Genomic DNA, 19,206 nt, shown 5'->3' on the forward strand with positions numbered 1-19,206 from the left:
TTTGTTCTTTTTATTATTCGAAAAAGTGAGTAAAATTTGAGGGTGAGTTATTGCAATATTTTAAACAAAACATATCCATATTTTTGTTTTGAAAGAATCTTTGAGATTACATATATGTCTTGAGTAAAAAAACTTTTACTCTTTAAAAATAATTCAAGTGTTTTTTTGTCACAAATCTGCAAAAATTACGTTGCGTCACTGAACTAAAAGCTAAAAAAGTTTAATTATCGCAATGAAATTATGCTTTATGGCGAGGTTTTTTTAGAAATTATATATTTTAATGTAAACTTTTAATCAATACTGAAAAAATAATTGATCAAAAAGCATTGTATTAACATATAGTTATAGTTTAAAAGCTGTTGCGTCACTGAACGCATCGACGGGATAATTAGCGTTTTATAAAATAGCGCGGTAAGGAAGTCAAAATATCATCCAAAAGTTCAGATTTCGTTGTGGGTTTTCAAATTTTTCAAATTCGAATAAATTTTTGCATTTTAGTATTGCGAAGGGCTATTAGTAAATACTAGTAATCTTTTGGATTTATGTTAACATTTTCTTATAAAGTTGAAAATTTTTAAGAAATGGAATCAAAATTAAAAGTAAAAAAAAAACGTTATGCAGACACAGTGTTATAAAATGGGTTCTAACCTTGACTTTCTGACCCGAGAAAACCCTTTTGTGGAATGATAGCCCACACTATGGGGATCACTTGGATATAAGTATTAAAATCAGATTACAACGTCCTGGCAAGTTATTGACAGGGCCGTACCGAACGACAAAGACAGGGGGGGGGTGAAAATGAAAAAAACAAATTTTACCGACAAGATTTTTTTTTTTTTTTTTTTTTTTGGAAGCCAAATTTCAGTTTTAACCGACATAAACCATAATTTTCGAGTTTTCCGTCAAAAACCGACAGAATATAGTACAAAGTATAGGTTATTCCAATAAATATGAACTAGGGTAACAAAAAGACATATTCTGAGAGTTTATCGTGTATCTAAAATGAAAATTATGCTTTAAAATAAATATTTAGGTTCCTCATCAGCTAGAAAACTATTTCCTCCATACCCATCAATTAGTATAAAAGAACTTGTTCAAGTTCAGGCAAACACAGGGCTTTCAAACAATGGCATCAAGAGACTAGCTGCTACAATTAATCAGTCAACTTCACAACATATTGTTGAGAAAAATTATGCTGTAAAATTTGATGCAGTTAGTAAGCAGCTTTCTCACCATTTCACGAGTTCATTGATTAAAGATCATGCTGGATGTGGAAGGACTGTCATTCATTGCAAGGACTTCAAAGAGCTTAAAAATGAACTCATTTCTATGAGAAGCACATCAAACAATCATATTGTGAAAGTTGGAATTGACGGTGGGGGAGGATTCCTGAAAGTAAGCCTTGGAATTATTGAATTAAATCGTGAATTTAACACTCCCCCAGCAAAACTCAATTGCACAAACAAGTTTTTCAAGGACACTGGAGTTAAGCGGCAACTTATTATTGCTGTCTCTGAGGACCTGTAAGAAAACTACTCAAATGTGTCATAAATTTTCGAATTGATCAATATGAGAGACCAAGATTTTGTTTTGTCCTGTGACCTAAAACTGGCAAATATAATTTGTGGTCTCCAAGCACACTCAAGTGCACACCCCTGCACCTGGTGTGAGTCAAGTGCAAAGGACCTTTTGAATCAAGGAAAATTAAGAACTTTCCAATCTCTTGATCAGAATGTCTCACTTTTCAATGCAGCAGGATCAAACATCAAAAGAGCTCGTGATTACATGAATGTTGTTCATTCTCCTGTATTTGATATTACTGGTGGCACATTAGTTTTGGACTTCATACCGCCAATGGAGTTGCATCTCCTTATTGGTGTTTTCAATCATCTCTTTGCTGCCCTACTAAAAGTTTTCCTTCGAGTAACTCTTTGGACTGATTCACCGCACATTAAACAACAGCCTTATCATGGAGGGCATTTTGCAGGAAATGAGTGCAGGAAGCTGCTAAAAAATATTGATCTTCTTCAATCTATTGTCGAGAAACACTCATGCTATGCTGCAATACCATTAGTTGATGTATTTCGAAAATTCAATGCAGTAGTGTCTGCCTGTTTTGGATGCGTTCTTGATCCAAGTTATGTACAAAAAATTGAAGCTTTCAGAGTGGCTTATGTGGCACTTCAAAATGTTTCTGTGACACCCAAGGTTCATGCTGTATTTTTTCATGTGAAAGATTTCATTGACAAACACGGCCAAGCTCTCGGACTTTACTCAGAATAAGCAACAGAGGCAATGCATCACAACTTTCAAGTGCATTGGCAAAGGTACAAACGACCTAACCATCATCCTGAATACAGTTAAAAGTTGCAATGCTGCCTTGTGGACTTTAATAGTAAACATTGCTTGTGAAAAGAGCCATTTTAGAATGATTTTTTCTTGTATTAGAATATTTATTTTAAAGCATAATTTTCATTTTAGATACACGATAAACTCTCAGAATATGTCTTTTTGTTTCCCTAGTTCATATTTATTGGAATAACCTATATTTTGTACTATATTCTGTCGGTTTTTGATGGAAAACTCGAAAATTATGGTTTATGTCGGTTAAAACTGAAATTCTTAAAAAAAAAAAAAAAAAAAAATCTTGTCGGTAAAATTTGTTTTTTTCATTTTTCACCCCCCCCCCCCACGTCTTTGTCGTTCGGTACAGCCCTGTCAATGACTTGCCAGGGCGTTGTAATCTGATTTTAATACTTATATCCAAGTGATCCCCATAGTGTGGGCTATCATTCCACAAAAGGGTTTTCTCGGGTCAGAAAGTCAAGGTTAGAACCCATTTTATAACACTGTGCAGAATACCAAGCTAATTATGTTTCTCGGGATGCTGATAAAAAGAAAGAAATGTCCAGAGTTAGATCTAAGAGATATTGAGAAAAATTGAAAGTTGATCCTAATAAAAAAGCAGCTTACTTTACTTGCTGCTAAAGCAAAATTAAGAGTTTTTAAAAGTCGCGCTTTAAAAAGAAAACTTTTATATCAATATCAAAGACCAAGCTCATCTTTTAAAAACGTTCAACAAAGAGGAAAAGCATTGAAAAAAGTTTTAAAAGCACTACCAACTTCAAAGGAGAAACAATCTGAAATTCTTTCTATTCTTTCAAATAGCTCTGCTTGTAAAGATAATTCGGGTCTACCTCCAGCATGTTCAAAGCTGTATGATCTTTCTTTAAGCGATGTTTTAGCAGTTGTAAACTTTTATAATGAAGATAAAGTTTCCCAAATATCACCAAACAAAAAAGATGTCACTCGAATTCAATTATCTGACGGAAAAGCAAACAATATTCAGATACGTCATTTATATTATACGCTAAAAGAAGCTTTCGAGTTATTCAAGGAAAAGCATCTGCACATAAAAATTGGACTCAGCAAATTTTGCGACCTTCGTTCACGCAATGTAAAATCAGTTGCAAAATTTCCGCCTAATGTTTGTGTTTGTAGTTTGCATGAAAATATGCGATTTGCCTTAAATGCATTAACAAAAACAATTCAAGCGCCTTCAATCAAAGTTGGATCTGATATGATAAATAACTTTGTTTGTGAACCGTACACATACGATTGCGCCTATGACAAATGCGTTGCATGCAAAGGTATGAAACAGTTCGATAAACACTTGCAAACTGTTAATACATTTGGTTTCGAAGTATCCTGGCACGAGTGGAGAAGCCTGAAACTAAAACATATGCAAACATTGAAAAAATTTCAAAAAAGTCTACTGTAACAGAACTCATCCAACACATATCAGCGATGCGTGATAAGTTCGTTAAACACGCATTTGTAAAGAAAAACCAATTAACAATTTTTAATAAACTGAAGGAGTGTTAATTCTGAAATTGCGGTAATCCAAGTTGACTGGGCTGAAAACGCTAGGTGTTTCTATCAAAATGAGCCACAAGCGGCTCATTTTGGTCAAAATCAAGTTTCTATCATGACCCTAGCAGTCTGGAACATTGAGTTAAAAACATTTGCCATAGTTTCAGATTCAACTGATCATACTAAGTCTTCCGTTATACCGTACATTGACAAAATCCTTCACTTTATTCCTGATCAAGTCAAAGAAGTACACATGTTCAGCGATAATGCCACTTCTCAGTTCAAAAACAAAAGAATTATGGCTGCAATGGTTGTGTTTGAAAAACGTTTTCATAAAAAATTCTTCTGGCATTTCTTTGCAACGATGCACGGGAAAGGAGTGGTTGACGGAATAGGAGCTATTGTTAAGCGAATCGCAGCCCTGAGAGTTAAAACTAGTCAATACGAAATCAGGTCAGCAGCAGATTTTGCGTTAGCATTACAAAATTTGCAAATATTTTTAATTCACATGTCAGAAAACGATACAAGACAACAAAAAAATGAACTTGGATTCAGTTCAATTTTAAATTATTTAAGAAAAATCAAAGGTATATCAAAATCACATTTTTTTTTTGTTCAGAATGATAATGTTGTTTCGATGCTATTTTCACCTGAGTATAATTAAAATTTATTACAAAATAACAAAACTTTTTAAAATGGTTTTAATTTCGTCTTTTTGTTTTGTCACTGAACGTTGCGTCACTGAACTGATAGTTTTTTTTCTGTAAAATAAAACGATATGAAAACTTTATTGTTTGTGGCTTTTTTTATGACTACCTTATTGCCAAATGAATAAATTACAACAAAAAAATCTAATAAGTCAAGCAAGAATTAAAATTTCAGCAAAAACTCCATTTAAAAGTATGCTGATAAAAAAACACTTTTTTCCGCGTTGCCTCACTGAACTCATGTTTTAATTTTTGCTATGTAGCAGTGTTATGTTAATACAATTGTGTTTAGTTTATATTATAAAATTTTAATTCAAGATTGATTTAGAGTAATAAAAAATTATTTTTGAGTTATAGAAAAATTTCTATTAAAAAAAATCTCTCCGCATATATACATGAATAAATATATTATTCAAAAAATAGAACGATTTAAAAAAACAATTATGCAAACTAAAATGTTTAAAACTTAACTGCTCATTTTAAAAATAACAAGTAGAATTATAAAATCATCAGAATTTGCTTTATTTTTCTAGTAATTCATTTTAATAGATTTCAATAGCTTTTTTTGTTTTCTTTTTTTATACAATAGAAACTTACAATCATCAAAAAATAAGAGTTGTTTAACTTTCCTGCAGCCATAATAAAAGATTTGTATTTTATTTATACTAAATGTAAATTTTTACCTTGTTATTGAAAAGTTGATGCATTTTTTATTAAGAATGTATCATCTTGTAAATCAAAAAAAACGTTTGGCAAGATAAGAATCAATATGAATGTTTTAAAATGAATTATATAGGTGTTTTAAAATGAATGATATATGTGTTTTAAAATGAATGATATATGTGTTTTACAATGAATGATATATGTGTATGAATGTTTTAAAATGAATAAATATGAATGTTTTAAAATAAGTTAAACAAGCACACAGAAGCATACATTTCTAAAGATGCAAGTACTTTATTTATTTTGGCATATGTATTATAGATTATTAAAGATCTCTATAAATTTGACACTTTATTTTATTATCACATATATGGATAGTACAAGTATGTTAACTAGCCTCTTTACAATCTGTTTAGCTGATCATTTCCAATTGTATTTAATGAGAGACTTTTAATGACAGGTGCTCTAAATTGTTTTCCCAATCAAAAAAAAAGTCCATAAAAATTAAAATCCTGCTTAACACACTGACTAGACAAAAACTGTAGACAGAGGTGTTTTGAATGTATTTTTAATTACTGTGTAAAATTGAGAAAAAATAAGCATGTAGGGAATTATGTGAAATATATTTATGATGATATTTGAACAAGACAAAAAGTATGATGCTACATTGTTAAATGTTTTTCTTAAAGGTTATTGTTTGTTCCTATCACTAATTTCCTCAAAAAAACCTGCGTTTATATTATCTTTCTAACATTTGTTATTTTAATGGCATTTTTTTTTCATTATTTTATTATTTTGATTATACTTCTTTTGTGATTTAGATTTTAAATAATAATTCATTAATTATTCTTAAATTATTTTTTTTAATTAGCTGTTATTTAATTCGCTGTATTAAAACATTTAAAACTTAGTAACTTAAACAAAAATGATGTCTTTGGTTGCTACATTTTGTAGTCACTTTTTACATTTTTTGTATAATGTTGACTCCAATTCAAAAAAATGTTTACGAGAAGATGACCAGGTATTGCCGTGTTTTAGTTTAACTGAAGTAGCATACATCCTTTAATTTTGCCAATTTTGTTCCTTAAATAAGCTCTCATAGTTTGATGTCATCTTAACATTTATCAAATATTATTGTTCATTTAGTGTTGAAATAGATATATTTCTAGAAATATTGTTCATCAGGTAATATAATAAAATAGATGTATTTGTAGAAATCTATTTTACAGCCATCTAGACATTTTCAAAGACCAAAATTATTTTTAATTTCCACTTTTGCTTTGGGGTTTAATAAGCTGTTATTTAAAAACAAAATTTATATATAAAAACTGCATTAAAAAAAGAAAAACTATGAAAGCATTTAAAAAAAAAAAAAAGATTAAAAAAAAGTTAAAATTATTTTAGAAGTTTATTCTTTTTTTCTTTTTCTTTCTTTACATTTTCCAATGTCATTTTGTTTCTTTACATTTAGTTTAATATGTATTACTTTTTTCCTTGTAGTGATAAATTATGAAATAAGTGTCCTAAATTTTTTGAAAAGATATAACGTGTTATACTATTTTAGGATATTGTTTCGAGGTTAACAGCAAGAGGGTGGTTTACTGAGGTAAGAATAACTACTCGATGGTGGTTAATTTAGGTAATAAAGCTGTTTACTGAGGTTAATGCATGACTGAAGTCAATACTTTATTAGAGTTAATAAATATTAATTTGATTTGAATATTTAGTTTCTTTTTAATGCTATTAAATGATTTTCTTATTTAGCTTTCTGGTCATATTTCATTTGGTCCACGTGCAGTAATTGAGCTCAGTCATTACATAAAGGATAAATTTCAAAACCAAATTACTGATTGTCCACTATGTAACGACTGTGTTATATTGGTATGTTTTATTGATTTTGTATATGATTTAAGAAATGATCTTTTTTAAAAATATATTCAAAAGGTATACTATTTTTAATAAAAGTATATTATACAAATATTTAAAAAAAAATATTAAAAAACAAATTTGTTTCATAAATTGTTTTAAAAACTTTTAAAATCTAAAAAAAACTATTATACTGGCATCAGCTTTGCGACTGAATAAAGTGTTGTTTTCATTAAAAGATAAGTGTTTAGATATTGAGTTTAGGTCTGAATTTATATCCAAAGCTCTTTAACTTCTCTAACTTTTCTTTCGTTGTCGGTCTAGTGTGAGTTGTTGTCCCTGCTGTTCGGGTGTTTCTTTTTCTCATTGAATGCTTTTTTTAAGCACATTCAATGGCAAATCATTTTTGCTCTCCAATGTTGGCAAATAAATATAATTCATAGCCATTATGTATTAACTTAAGCAAAAATAAAGAAATCTCTGCAGAGAATACTAAATCAATTAACATCTGAAGGCGCTTATATATATCTTTTGGTTTATCTAAAAAGTTCTAAGGACAAAAAATTCGAAAAGTTTTAGAAACTTCGAGAAGATTCAAGAAGCTTCGAAAAGGTTCTAGAAACTTCAGCAAAGTTCTAGAAACTTCGGAAAACTTCTAGAAACTTCAAATAGTTCTAGAAACTTCGAAAAGGTTCTAGAAAGTTTGAGAAGTTCTAGGAACTTTGGAAAAGCTCTGAAAACTTCGAAAAGTTTTAGAAACTTCAAGAAGTTCTATAAACTTCGGGAAGGTTCTAGAAAGTTCAAAAAGTTTAAAAAAAATTTGGAAAAGTTCTGGAAACTTCGAAAAGTTCTAGAAAGTTCTAACGCGTTTACATTTTAAATTTGCTGAGTGTTGTCATGTTAGGATAGACAGACAGACGGCTCTGCTTTATTATAGAGATGATTAATACAATAAAAAACAAAAGTATTTATAAAGTTGAAATATATATTTGTAAAGTTGAAATATATGAACATAAAAACAGATCTACAATTATTTTTGCGGTAATAGTGATAAATAACTGCGTATATTAAATTAGTTCTTTAATAATTTTTAGTTTTTATTGCTAATTATAGACATTTATTTAAAAAAACAATTATAGTATAAGTTACATCAAACATCTGGGAACCAATGAATGGTCTTCTTTCTTAAAGGTGAATATTGTCAATGTTTTTAGTGAGCACGTTCTTTGTTTCAAATCTAAACCTGTACTAAAACAGAAATTGAGAGATGGTACAAGCAGTTTGAAAGCTCACATAAAATCAAATAGCCATGCATGCTGTGTTAACATCTGAAACTTTCTGAAAAATATAAATCCAGATACATTTGTTGTACCTGTTTCCCATCATGTTTAAAAATCTCAAAACAGTTTTTAAAAAGCACAAACATTTTGCTGTTGCAATTGATTTGTTGACTCACAAACAGACAACAATTCCATACATTATGATTACAGTTCACTATAACAATGACCAATCGAAATTGGGTTCATTTTATATATCCTAGCTTTCAGGACCTATAAAATACGAGTCTTTACCAAAGCTACCTTTTCTATACATATCTGTTCCACACTGATCATTACTATACCTATAATTTGTTTACTTCAATGTTTTTACGTAAAATAATTCATTTAAAAAAATTGCTTTAGGAGCAAAAAAATTAACATACACACCTTTCAGCATACCTAGAGCTTATAAGAGATTTATAATTAGGTTTGTTTTTCTCCTAAACGCATATCATTGATAGCTCAGTAGTTTAGTGTGGTGTCATCTGTGTCGTTTTGGGGGATAAAGACCTCCCCTAATAAATTTTGAATATTTTAGAATCATGCTGTGCTTATAGCAATATTTATAGCAAAATTTAAAATGTTTGTTTTGCATTTTAAATTGTTATTTAAAATGCAAAACAAAACAACTTTACAGTTCTATTGATTTTATATTCTATATATAAACATGTTGTATACTCATTTTTCTTGCACAAACTCAACTTAATTGTAAAAAAACTTGAAATGTAAAACTAAAATAACATAAGTATCTCATTCATGGCACATATGCAACAAATATCCCTCCGTTTTTTAATGTTTTTAAAATTTTTAGCTTTTTTAAAAAGCTTTTTGTTTGTTAAAGTGTATAATATCTTTAGATATGTTTGTATTAGTGATGTGTCATGGGCAAAGGCCGATTGAGGCTAATTATAGGGTTTAATGTATGTATATAAAGGTAATATCCTAATATTAGGTATGTAACTTGCATATATAAGGTGTGCCTATGCACAAGTTTGGTTTGGCTTAATAGCCAATACCAATGCATCTGCCAATGCCAATTAATCAACCGATGCCATCATTCGATTAATCGGCCAATGGTTGCTGGGGCTAGTAGGTTGATTAATTGGTTGCTGGGGCTAGTAGGTCGAATCACTTCTGATGAATAGGTACATGTTATATATGTAATTTAAATCCTTAATATTATTATAATTGATGATTGAAATTTTAAAACTATATAAAAAATTTTTCTAACAAAAATTAATGCTGTATATCAAAAATTAAGGAGAGGTTGACACAATGCAATTTTCAAGCGAAAGTAAAACTGTAAAACTTGATATATGTTTTAGTATGTTTTAACATTACATAATTTGAAGTTTATGTACGTTAGATATTTGCATACACTTTCGTTCTTATTTTCTTATAAAACAAAGCTGCTGCAACTCTTTCTCGCCATTACCTCGGTTGCAATGGCTGCATAACTTTTGTGTTAAACAGGCTCGAAAGGGCACTACTACTACTACTACTACTACTACTACTACTACTACTACTACTACTACTACTACTATTAAGTTCAGTATTATTATATAGATTACTGTTTTTTCATTTCAGCTAATAACATTAAATCTGTTACCAAAGGAATTCTTGAACAGAAATTTTAAATTTTGAACTTTTAACGGTGAAAAGAAAAAAAAAAGAAAAAGAAAAGTGAAGGAAATTATTTTGAAGAATAAAAAAGATTAGTTGAAAATAAAGTAAGATAAATAAATTATTGAAAGGTATAAAAGAACTAATAGATTGATGACAAAATAAAACAAGAAAGCGAATAAAAGAATCAAAAAACAAATAGATTTAAATAGAGATAAAACAAAACAAAACAAAACAAAAAAATCAATTAAAAGCAAAGCACCAAGTTAAAAGTGAAAAAGGTTGAAAAATTTTATTTAGGTGTCACTCCAATGACTAGGTTTTAACTTTATGAGTGACACCTAACCTAGTTTTGTAAAATTATAAAAAATATGTAATTTTTCAATTTTTGGTTGAATAAATGGATTAAAATAAATGTTAAAGCTGAATTAAATATGAAAGCTGGATACCACTTTGAATTAAATATGAAAGCTGGATTCCATGTTGAAGGCATAACCTAAGTTTAGTTTTGGTTCAAAGCTTAGAAGTGAAAAGGTACCCCTGTATCAGATTTAGAAATCATTTTACTCATAGGCACATGCAAGGAGTTAGCAATACACATAAAACGTTCAAAAATTCAGCATAAACTAGACAAATCCATTCAGCAATTTGTTTTAACCAAGTGGAAGTCTCACTTGCTGAATTGTTATTGTTGACAAATACTGATATAACAACTTTTTCAGCAAGAGAAGCAAAAAAAACTTCAAAGAAAATTTTTTAATTTGCAATAATTATTAAATTAGCCTGCCAACTTGACTGTATCTGTACTTTTTGCAATGATTGGTTTTTATATATTTTTTTATTTTGGTATAAACTCTTTGTTACATTTGGTTCGTTCAAATTTAGCACACTATTTGTGACATTATTCTAGCATGATTGAAAAATCTCTCCAAAAAGTGATGGTTTGATAACACCTATTTTAAAAAAGTTGTTATTAAAAACTATACTATATATTGAAATTAGAAAAATAAATAAAAACCGCAAATAACTTAATAGATATTTTAAAGTTTATTGAAATAACTAAAAATTATTTTAGTATTTTAGTTTGCAATAAAGTTTAATTAAAAGAAAAAGCTAAATTTAAAACCTAAATCTAAAACCAATACTATAAATTAATTAAAAATACTTTATATATAGTTAATTAAATAATTAAAATTAATAAAAATAATAATATATAGTCATTAATTAATAATAATATTAATATATAATTAACATAAATAATTAAGATTAATTTAAAATAAGTTAATTAAATACTTTATAAAGTTCAAAGTTTTGTTTTAGTTTTTTTACATGTTTTTATTTTTTAACATTTTATAGTTTTGAAACTCTTCTATTTTTAAATTCAATCTTTTTATTTCTAAATACAAGCTAAACCACTTTGTAATTAGACTAAAACATAAAATGACATAAAACTTTCAAGAAAATATGTAAATATTTGATTGTGTATTTTTATGCTCATTTTCAAAAAAATTTCTTTTTTTTTTCTTTTAAAAAAAAAGTTGTATTTAACAAAACTCTATCATACTCAATTTAAAATGTCTCTTTAAGAAGCAAAATAAAATGCCTCTTTAAGAAGCAAAAAGGTGCAGCAAATACTCTAGAGTTTAAACTTAGTGTGATTTTTTGCTGTTTTTAAATCTTTTTAAACGTGTGTTTTCAAATAAATTAAAACATTTTGCCAATTTTTTCAAACTCTATTTTAATATATTTTTTTATCTATTTATTGTTTTATTTAACCAATTACTATTTTCTTATTGTACTTGTTTCTATTTTGTTCTGTCTTTATTCCAAGGTAAGTTTTATACACAAATATGAAAAATGTGTTTTATTTTTATTTTATATTTTTTCGAACAATAAAAAAAGCAATTAGCGATTATTATAAGATTTTTTATCTGTTGAAATTTTTTGAACAAAAGGCTGACAACAAACTTTCAAGAGTTCAAAATATTGTACTCAATTTATTTTTCAAAAGTTGTATTCTATTTTATACTATTTTTTGAAAAAAGAAAACTGTTTAAGCTGAAAAATTTAAGCAGTTTTTTGAACTTATTTGGTAGTTGTTGTTTTTTTTTGAATCATTTATACTTATAGAATGTAAAAAAAAATTATACTACACTGACCTTGACACCAGCAGGCTGGTGAGCACATGTCTCCCTCCAACTTTATTGCTCAAGAACAGTTTTTTACTTTTAGAAAGAAAAACTTTCAGAAGAAACCTAATAGCAAATGTTAAAACTGTTTCCAGCTCTCAAAATATCATTTGATATTTTGCAAATTATGAATCATTTTGATATTTGCTGTGAAGTTTATTATTAAGTTTCCAATTTTCTCCTTTAGACAACACCACTAATTATTAAAAACACAATTCTTTTGAATTCAACAGTACATAGCATGATTAAAATATACAAGATATGCAAAACCTTTTCACTTAATTACATGAAATGGTTATTAAAAATAAATATTTTTGATAGAATAATTGAATGTATGATGGTGAGAATTAGATTATGAGTTTAAAATGTTTATTATGTCATAAATAAAAGGCTTATATGTACAAAACTTAGCAAAAAGCATTAACTATTATAATGCTTATAAGATGTATTAAAAAGTTATTTTTTTCAGAATTTCCTTTGGCATTACTATAATTATATTATTATTATAAGTTTTATTTTTAATAACTTTAATTTTAGTTTTATATTTTAAATTAATAACTTTAAAAGAGTTTTTAATTTAAAATATAAATCTAAATATTAAAAAGTTATTCAAATCTATCATTCTTTATATATTTATTAATATTTTTATTGTTTTTATATATTTTTTCACATTTTTGTTTTCAGAAATTCGGTTGCAAACAAATACTTTTTTAATAAATGCCTTACGCATTTAAACTTCTAGAGTTTATTAAAAATAATAAGTATAAAGAAGAAGAAAAAAATATACATATATTCTATAACAATTTTTTTAACCTTGAATGCTTACACAAATGTATTGATTAAAGTGCATTTTTATTTTATATACACTAAATTGTGTTTACTTTTTTTGTTTACATACTTGAAATGTGACCTAACTAAATAAACATTCAGATATTTTTTCAAATTAAGTTTATAATTTGCGTAGGCTTTTTTCAACATTCATTGCGTAGGCTTTTTTCAACATTCAACATTTTCAACTGATATGCCCAGATGTTGAGACAGGTGTGTGCTATATTATAAATTAAAATTTGAAATTAAAATAAAAGTAATTTAATACAATAGCATTAAATTATTTTTGTAATTATTTTGTATTCTAAAGATAATTCTTGATTTTCTATGGAATAATCTATTAATTAATTAATAGATTATTCCATACATTATTTCTCAGATTTTTATTTAAATTTTTAAATAATCTATGGAATAATCTATTAATTAATCAATAGATTATTCCATAGAATATTTCTCAGATTTTGTTTTAAATTTGCTTTGTTCAGCTGCTAGCTAACAAAACAAAAGAAGTTTTTAACTAATCTGAAATTTGTTACATGAACTGCAGTCTTAAATTTTTACTTTGTATGTGGTTTTTCATTTGTCTTGGTTCCTTATGATTTAAAAGTTAAGCATATGATCAGAATTTAATTATCAAAACCATTTCTAAAAGTACAGAGTAAATAGCTAATTTCACTACCATTCCCAACAAACAAACAAAGAAAAAAAATCAAAGTATTACTTTTTGACTCAAAAAATGCTGACACTCTTTTTCTTTAAAAATAGGTTCATCTGCTCAATATTTATCAATTTTCGACATGGTGTTGGTATTACAAACATTATTTTGTCAGTTTTGTATTACTAACAATATTTGTTAGTTTATTATAAATAATAATATTATTTGTTAATTTTATTATAGCATTTTAGTCTGTTTAAATCTCAAGTAATAGACTTGTATTACTTGTACTTAAAAAATATTGGACTTATCAATTGTATCATATTTTCAGGGTGACAAATGTGAAAGCTGTGAGAAACGATATCATAAATATTGTATTGCAACAGTTTTTCAAAATGTGTATGTTTATTTGCATCTAATATTTACATATTATTTAGTATTTTGATTGGCTTATTATAGAATTCATTATAGAAAAAATATTTCACAGGAAGTTATATAGGAGTTGTTATAATTAATTATAACATAGTAAATAATCATAACATAATGAATAATTATAACATTCTAATAGCTGTAGTTTTTTTTGCAACCAGGAAGTTGCATCGACTTTATTAAAATTAAAACAATTAATTATGAAAAGAATTCTTTCCATTTTTCTTAACATTTTTTCCATTTTCCCTGCGTTAAGCCAATATATTGTTAATCAGGTTTATTTTGTGAGCAAACAATGCATTTGTAAATAGTATTTTTTGATATCAAAAAAGGAATTTTTATTCTTGTAAAACAATCTTTAAAAGTTTTTTCTGTAAAAAGCGTTTTTTTAATTGGATGGTGACCAAAAAGGTTACTTTTTTTTCAAATGCAACATAAAAGCAACGCCTTACCTTTGCATAAATGCATGAAATTTGAGGGGGAAAATTGAGATTCTTGCCAATATAATATGGCAGTAAGATTGTCATTACAGATCAAGAGTGCTAAAGAACTATAAAGTTCTTTAGCACTCTTGATCTGTAATGACAATCTTACTGCCATATTATATTGGCAAGAAGTTGTTAATTTCAGCTGTCTTGAATTTGTCAATGCTTGAAAATGATTCCATTGTTAAAAAACTTTCAATGTATAGCCAACTGTTAATCGTGGAATATTCATTTCAATTGAAATTTGTGACACAATATTGACAGGGCCTATTCTAGGGAAAAAGTTTGGGCGGCGGTACAAATTATTGACAGGGTCTATTCTAGGGAAAAAGTTTGGGCGGCGGTACCCCACCGACCTGGCAAAATTTAGCAGAAAATCTGCTTTTTCTCGCAAAAAAAAAACAAGATATACTGTAAAAAATGTTTAAAAAAAAAGGCCCTCAAATTTTAATTCGGGTTGACGCTGTCGAAAACGATCTAGAATAGCCCCTGATTGATTATTAAATAATTTTATAAAATATGTGTTTAGAAAAAGTAGTTGATGAACAATTTCAAAATTGTTGGAATTTAGTTATTCCTACAACTTTTGCCAAGCTTTTGATAAAATTTTAATTAATTATTCCCAAAAATGAAATTTTTTTTTTGTTGTTGTGATATAGTCTGACTTTGAAACTTTTTGTAGTAAAATTTGACAAGTCATTTCATTTAAAAAAGTTAGCCTTATAAAAAAATAGCTGTTTCTTAAACTTTTTATATAAAAAACACACACACACACATATATACATATTATATATTAGGGTGAAGCGAATTCAAAAAATTTTCAAATTATTTTAGTCTGAGGATCGAATGGATGTCTAATAGTAAGGGTCTGTGTCTCGTAAAAAATTTATTTCAATATCAATACCAAGACAATTCCATTATAGTCTTGAAATGTTTCAAGACATATCAATACTTTTTCAAAGTGGTCTTGTTACATAAAAATAATTTCAAGAAAATCAAGACTTGACAAGACTTTTCAAGACCAAAAATTAAGTCTTGAAATTGTTTTCTAAATTACAAGACTTCAAGTGCATTTTTCTTTTAAAAATTTGGAAAGGAATAAGTTTTTTTTCTCAAAATATTTATTTATCATATTTTTTCACAAAAAAATCATAGAACTGTTTTCAGTATGTAAATGTTTAGTTTTAACTTGAACTGATTAACATTCCATATCACTGATTAATGGTTGATGAAAAGGTACTTGACCAAGGGATGATATTATCTTCATGGAGATGCAGAGCTTTATCAAACTTATCTTTGGAGATAAGTTTCCATCGACGAATTTCAAAATAGTCAAAATTTTGCTGAATATAAAGAAGTTTATCAACTTTCTCAGGCTGAAGTCTAGTTCTCTTGCATGAAACAATGCTTCCACATGAAGAAAAAGCCTGTTCGAAAGAAGATGATACTGGAATGCAAAGCCAATGCCTAGCAACAGCTGAAAGAAGTGGAAGCTTCAAATCATTTGCTTTCCACCAGTTTAAAATGTTGTTCAGACCATCAACTTTTGTTGGTTTTGGCATGGATTTGTACTCATCCCATTCTATCTGAATTGGAGATTTGACTTCTTCTTCATTGGTTTTGACCTGATTTACTTGTGCTGAAAATTAAATATAACCTAAATTGATTTTTTTAATCAAACCTTTTTTGCTGTGACAGTTCAATTAAATTTTTGGAAGCAATTTATTTCTATTTTATATGAGACTTTTTAGATACAAAAAAGTAACTTAGTTAAAAACTTCACTTTTCAGCTTGACAAAATCTGTTCCTAAAAAAATGAGCTTCTTTAAAAGTTTTTAAATACCTTGAGCTTGCTTGGTGAGCCATGTTTGATAACTTTTATGTTTGAGGATCAACGTTTCATACATCTCTTGAAAGCTCTTGCTGATGCACTCCACACCAATGCCAGGATAAAAAGGATTTAGCATAATTCCAAATGCATAAGCCTCCACCTCCATTTAGGGAACCGTTTGTTGAGTTCACTGCTTAACATTTTACAAATGATTCAGCACCTCTTGACAACAACATAGACTTTCTTTTGACATGTGGATTGAATGTCATATAAAAAAGACATAACTCTGTTGATGGTTGGGTAGTTGTTAGCAGACAAGGCCTCAGATACTTCTGAAAGAGCTCAAAATCTTCTGTTGGGATGACCTCTGCCAAATTGCCCTCATCTTGTCCTGGATTGTCCCGAATGCTGGAAAGTGTTCGACGCATTTTCATCACACTTTCAATCATCATGGTGACAGAATTCCAACGAGTTGCTACTGAGGTAATGATTTGTGTTTCATCATCTAAAAAAGAGAAAAATATATATATTTATTAATTTTAGTTGAAATAATGTATTCATTATACAATTTTACCTTCAAACAATATTCCTTAAAAATACTTTAACTTTATTATTGTACACTTCTTTGCCAATGTGTAATATAATATAAAAATTGTGCTCATACCTGACAAATGATCAAGGTCATCTTTGTCCATAGCAATTTCTTTTTGAATCCTTTGCTTTGCAAGAGTTGACTTGTGAGATTTTGAGGCAAGTGCAGTACAGCATTTAACTGCGCTATTCATCTCTGGGCAAGCTGTAACTGCTCCAGAAATTGCAAGATTGAGCAAATGATCAGAGCATGGATGAGATCGATGGATGATGTTGCTGCGTTGCATTCCATTCTTCATATTGACAGCTGAATCATAGACAACAATAACTTCTAGATTCTCTACATGGGGACTTCCTTTAACAACTGCTCAATTTTTTTGCAATGGCCTCACCAGTGTGGTGACCTAAAATATTTTTGGTAAACTAAAAGAATCTGTTGGTGTTTTAACAACCTTTCACAACAAAAGCCAAAAAAGCTTTTGAATATTACACAAAACATCAGAATTTTAAAAATTTTCTAGACAAATTTTAGGTCACAAAAGGAAACCATAGAAAGTTTTACATTTAAAAAAATCATAATTTTTGTTCTAAGACAAAGATGTAAAGTAAAAAAGTCTAATATTAGCATAAATTTACCTGTAAAACATGAAGCATTCATAATGAACTTTTGCAGCTTCCATGACTTATTGATGAAATGAATGGTCAAAGATTGATAAGAATCATTTGACCTTGATGTCCAGATGTCGGTTGAGACTGCAATTGCACTGCAGTGATATAACTCATCTGCAAAAACCTTGTCAACAGCAAATTTTACATTCTCATACAACATGGATGCTTGAATCTACTAAATTTTGTAGGTGTCTTGACAGTGAGCCTGAGGTCTGCAAACTGGAAGGGGTCCTTTGTACCACGTGTGTTCACAAGATTGAAGGCCAAGTTGTTTCTTGCAAGGAACTTCATTATTTTGAGATCCCATCTCAGTTGTTTGCTGTCATTAGTTTTATACTTAATAAAAGCACTGTAAAAGTATCAAAAAAAAAGTTGGCTCACTCAGGAAAATATAAGGCAATCCTACAGTTTAAATTATTTTACAGATAAAGCACTCATCAATCTTTTAATAATCGCTAAATGAGTTTAACAAGACTTTTTATTTTAAGACGCAGACCCTTATCTAATAAGAATCATACTTTTTTATTATTTTTTCTAAATAGATGAGCTATAAGACAATATATATAAGACAAGACAATACCAAGAAAAAACGAGACAAAAAGCAAAATTTTGTGACAAGGAGAGGGAGGGGGTTAGTTGAATGTGACAACACAAAAATTATGTTAGTATTACAGTTTAATTACTACGCGTTCCATTGAAGGAGTGTTTTAGATTGTCCAAATTTTTACTCACTCTTCTAATTTTTATGCGTATTGCCGTATTTTAAATAGTTTTAAGTTCGCAGATACTGCCATCACATTTTTGAAGACATTAAAGCGCAGCGATGCAAAATTATTGAATTAAGAACGTAAAAATTAAGTTTAGAATTTTAAATTCAAGGTTCAAATAAAACATTTTTAAAAAATTATAATAAATAACATAATGACATGTAAGTTAATTATCTTTTATATTATTTATTTTTGTGATTCTTATGTTTTTAAACATTAGAGTTTTAGTTCCGTGCAGGTTTTTTTTTGGATTCAAAAATGACATTTTTGCCCATTAGACTAAAAAAGTAATCTATTGTGAAGACATGTGTGCGCTAGTCAAATATGTTTAAAATGCTAAAATAATTGCTCCACGTCTGCGTTTTAATTTATCTAATATTATTGGCATTTATTTTTCAACAGATTTTGAAATATTAATATCAGGAAGAGATGCCTAAAACTTGTAAGAATTCGATTTGCAAAGTGTTTTGCTTAGCCAAGGAATTCAATGAAAATGTTCTTCTTACACAAGCAGATCTTAAGAAACATTATCTTTTTTTCAGACTGGTATTAAAAGAGGATGCTAATGGAAAAGATCCTTTTGTGAAAGATATTTCAAATATTGTATTGCAAGATTTGAAAGGTATATGGCAAAAAGCATCTATTCCAATAGTATCCAATCGATGAATTTTAAGCTTGATATCAAAAATAAACGAAGAGTATAAGTCTATT

At 28.1% G+C, this 19,206-nt stretch overlaps 1 protein-coding gene across 1 annotated transcript in view; it reads left to right on the top strand.

Annotated features, from left to right (window-relative positions):
• Positions 1 to 19,206, top strand: part of LOC100212748 (non-structural maintenance of chromosomes element 1 homolog) — a 45,723-nt gene that overhangs the window by 20,798 nt on the left and 5,719 nt on the right. Inside the window, exons 5-7 of the mRNA XM_065801541.1 lie at positions 6,808 to 6,849; positions 7,008 to 7,124; positions 14,055 to 14,122. Of these exons, the coding sequence (XP_065657613.1) occupies positions 6,808 to 6,849; positions 7,008 to 7,124; positions 14,055 to 14,122 (227 nt within the window). The remainder of the gene's footprint in view (positions 1 to 6,807; positions 6,850 to 7,007; positions 7,125 to 14,054; positions 14,123 to 19,206) is intronic.

Source organism: Hydra vulgaris, chromosome 07, assembly GCF_038396675.1.
Source record: "Hydra vulgaris chromosome 07, alternate assembly HydraT2T_AEP".
Classification (NCBI taxonomy): Eukaryota; Metazoa; Cnidaria; class Hydrozoa; order Anthoathecata; family Hydridae; genus Hydra; species Hydra vulgaris.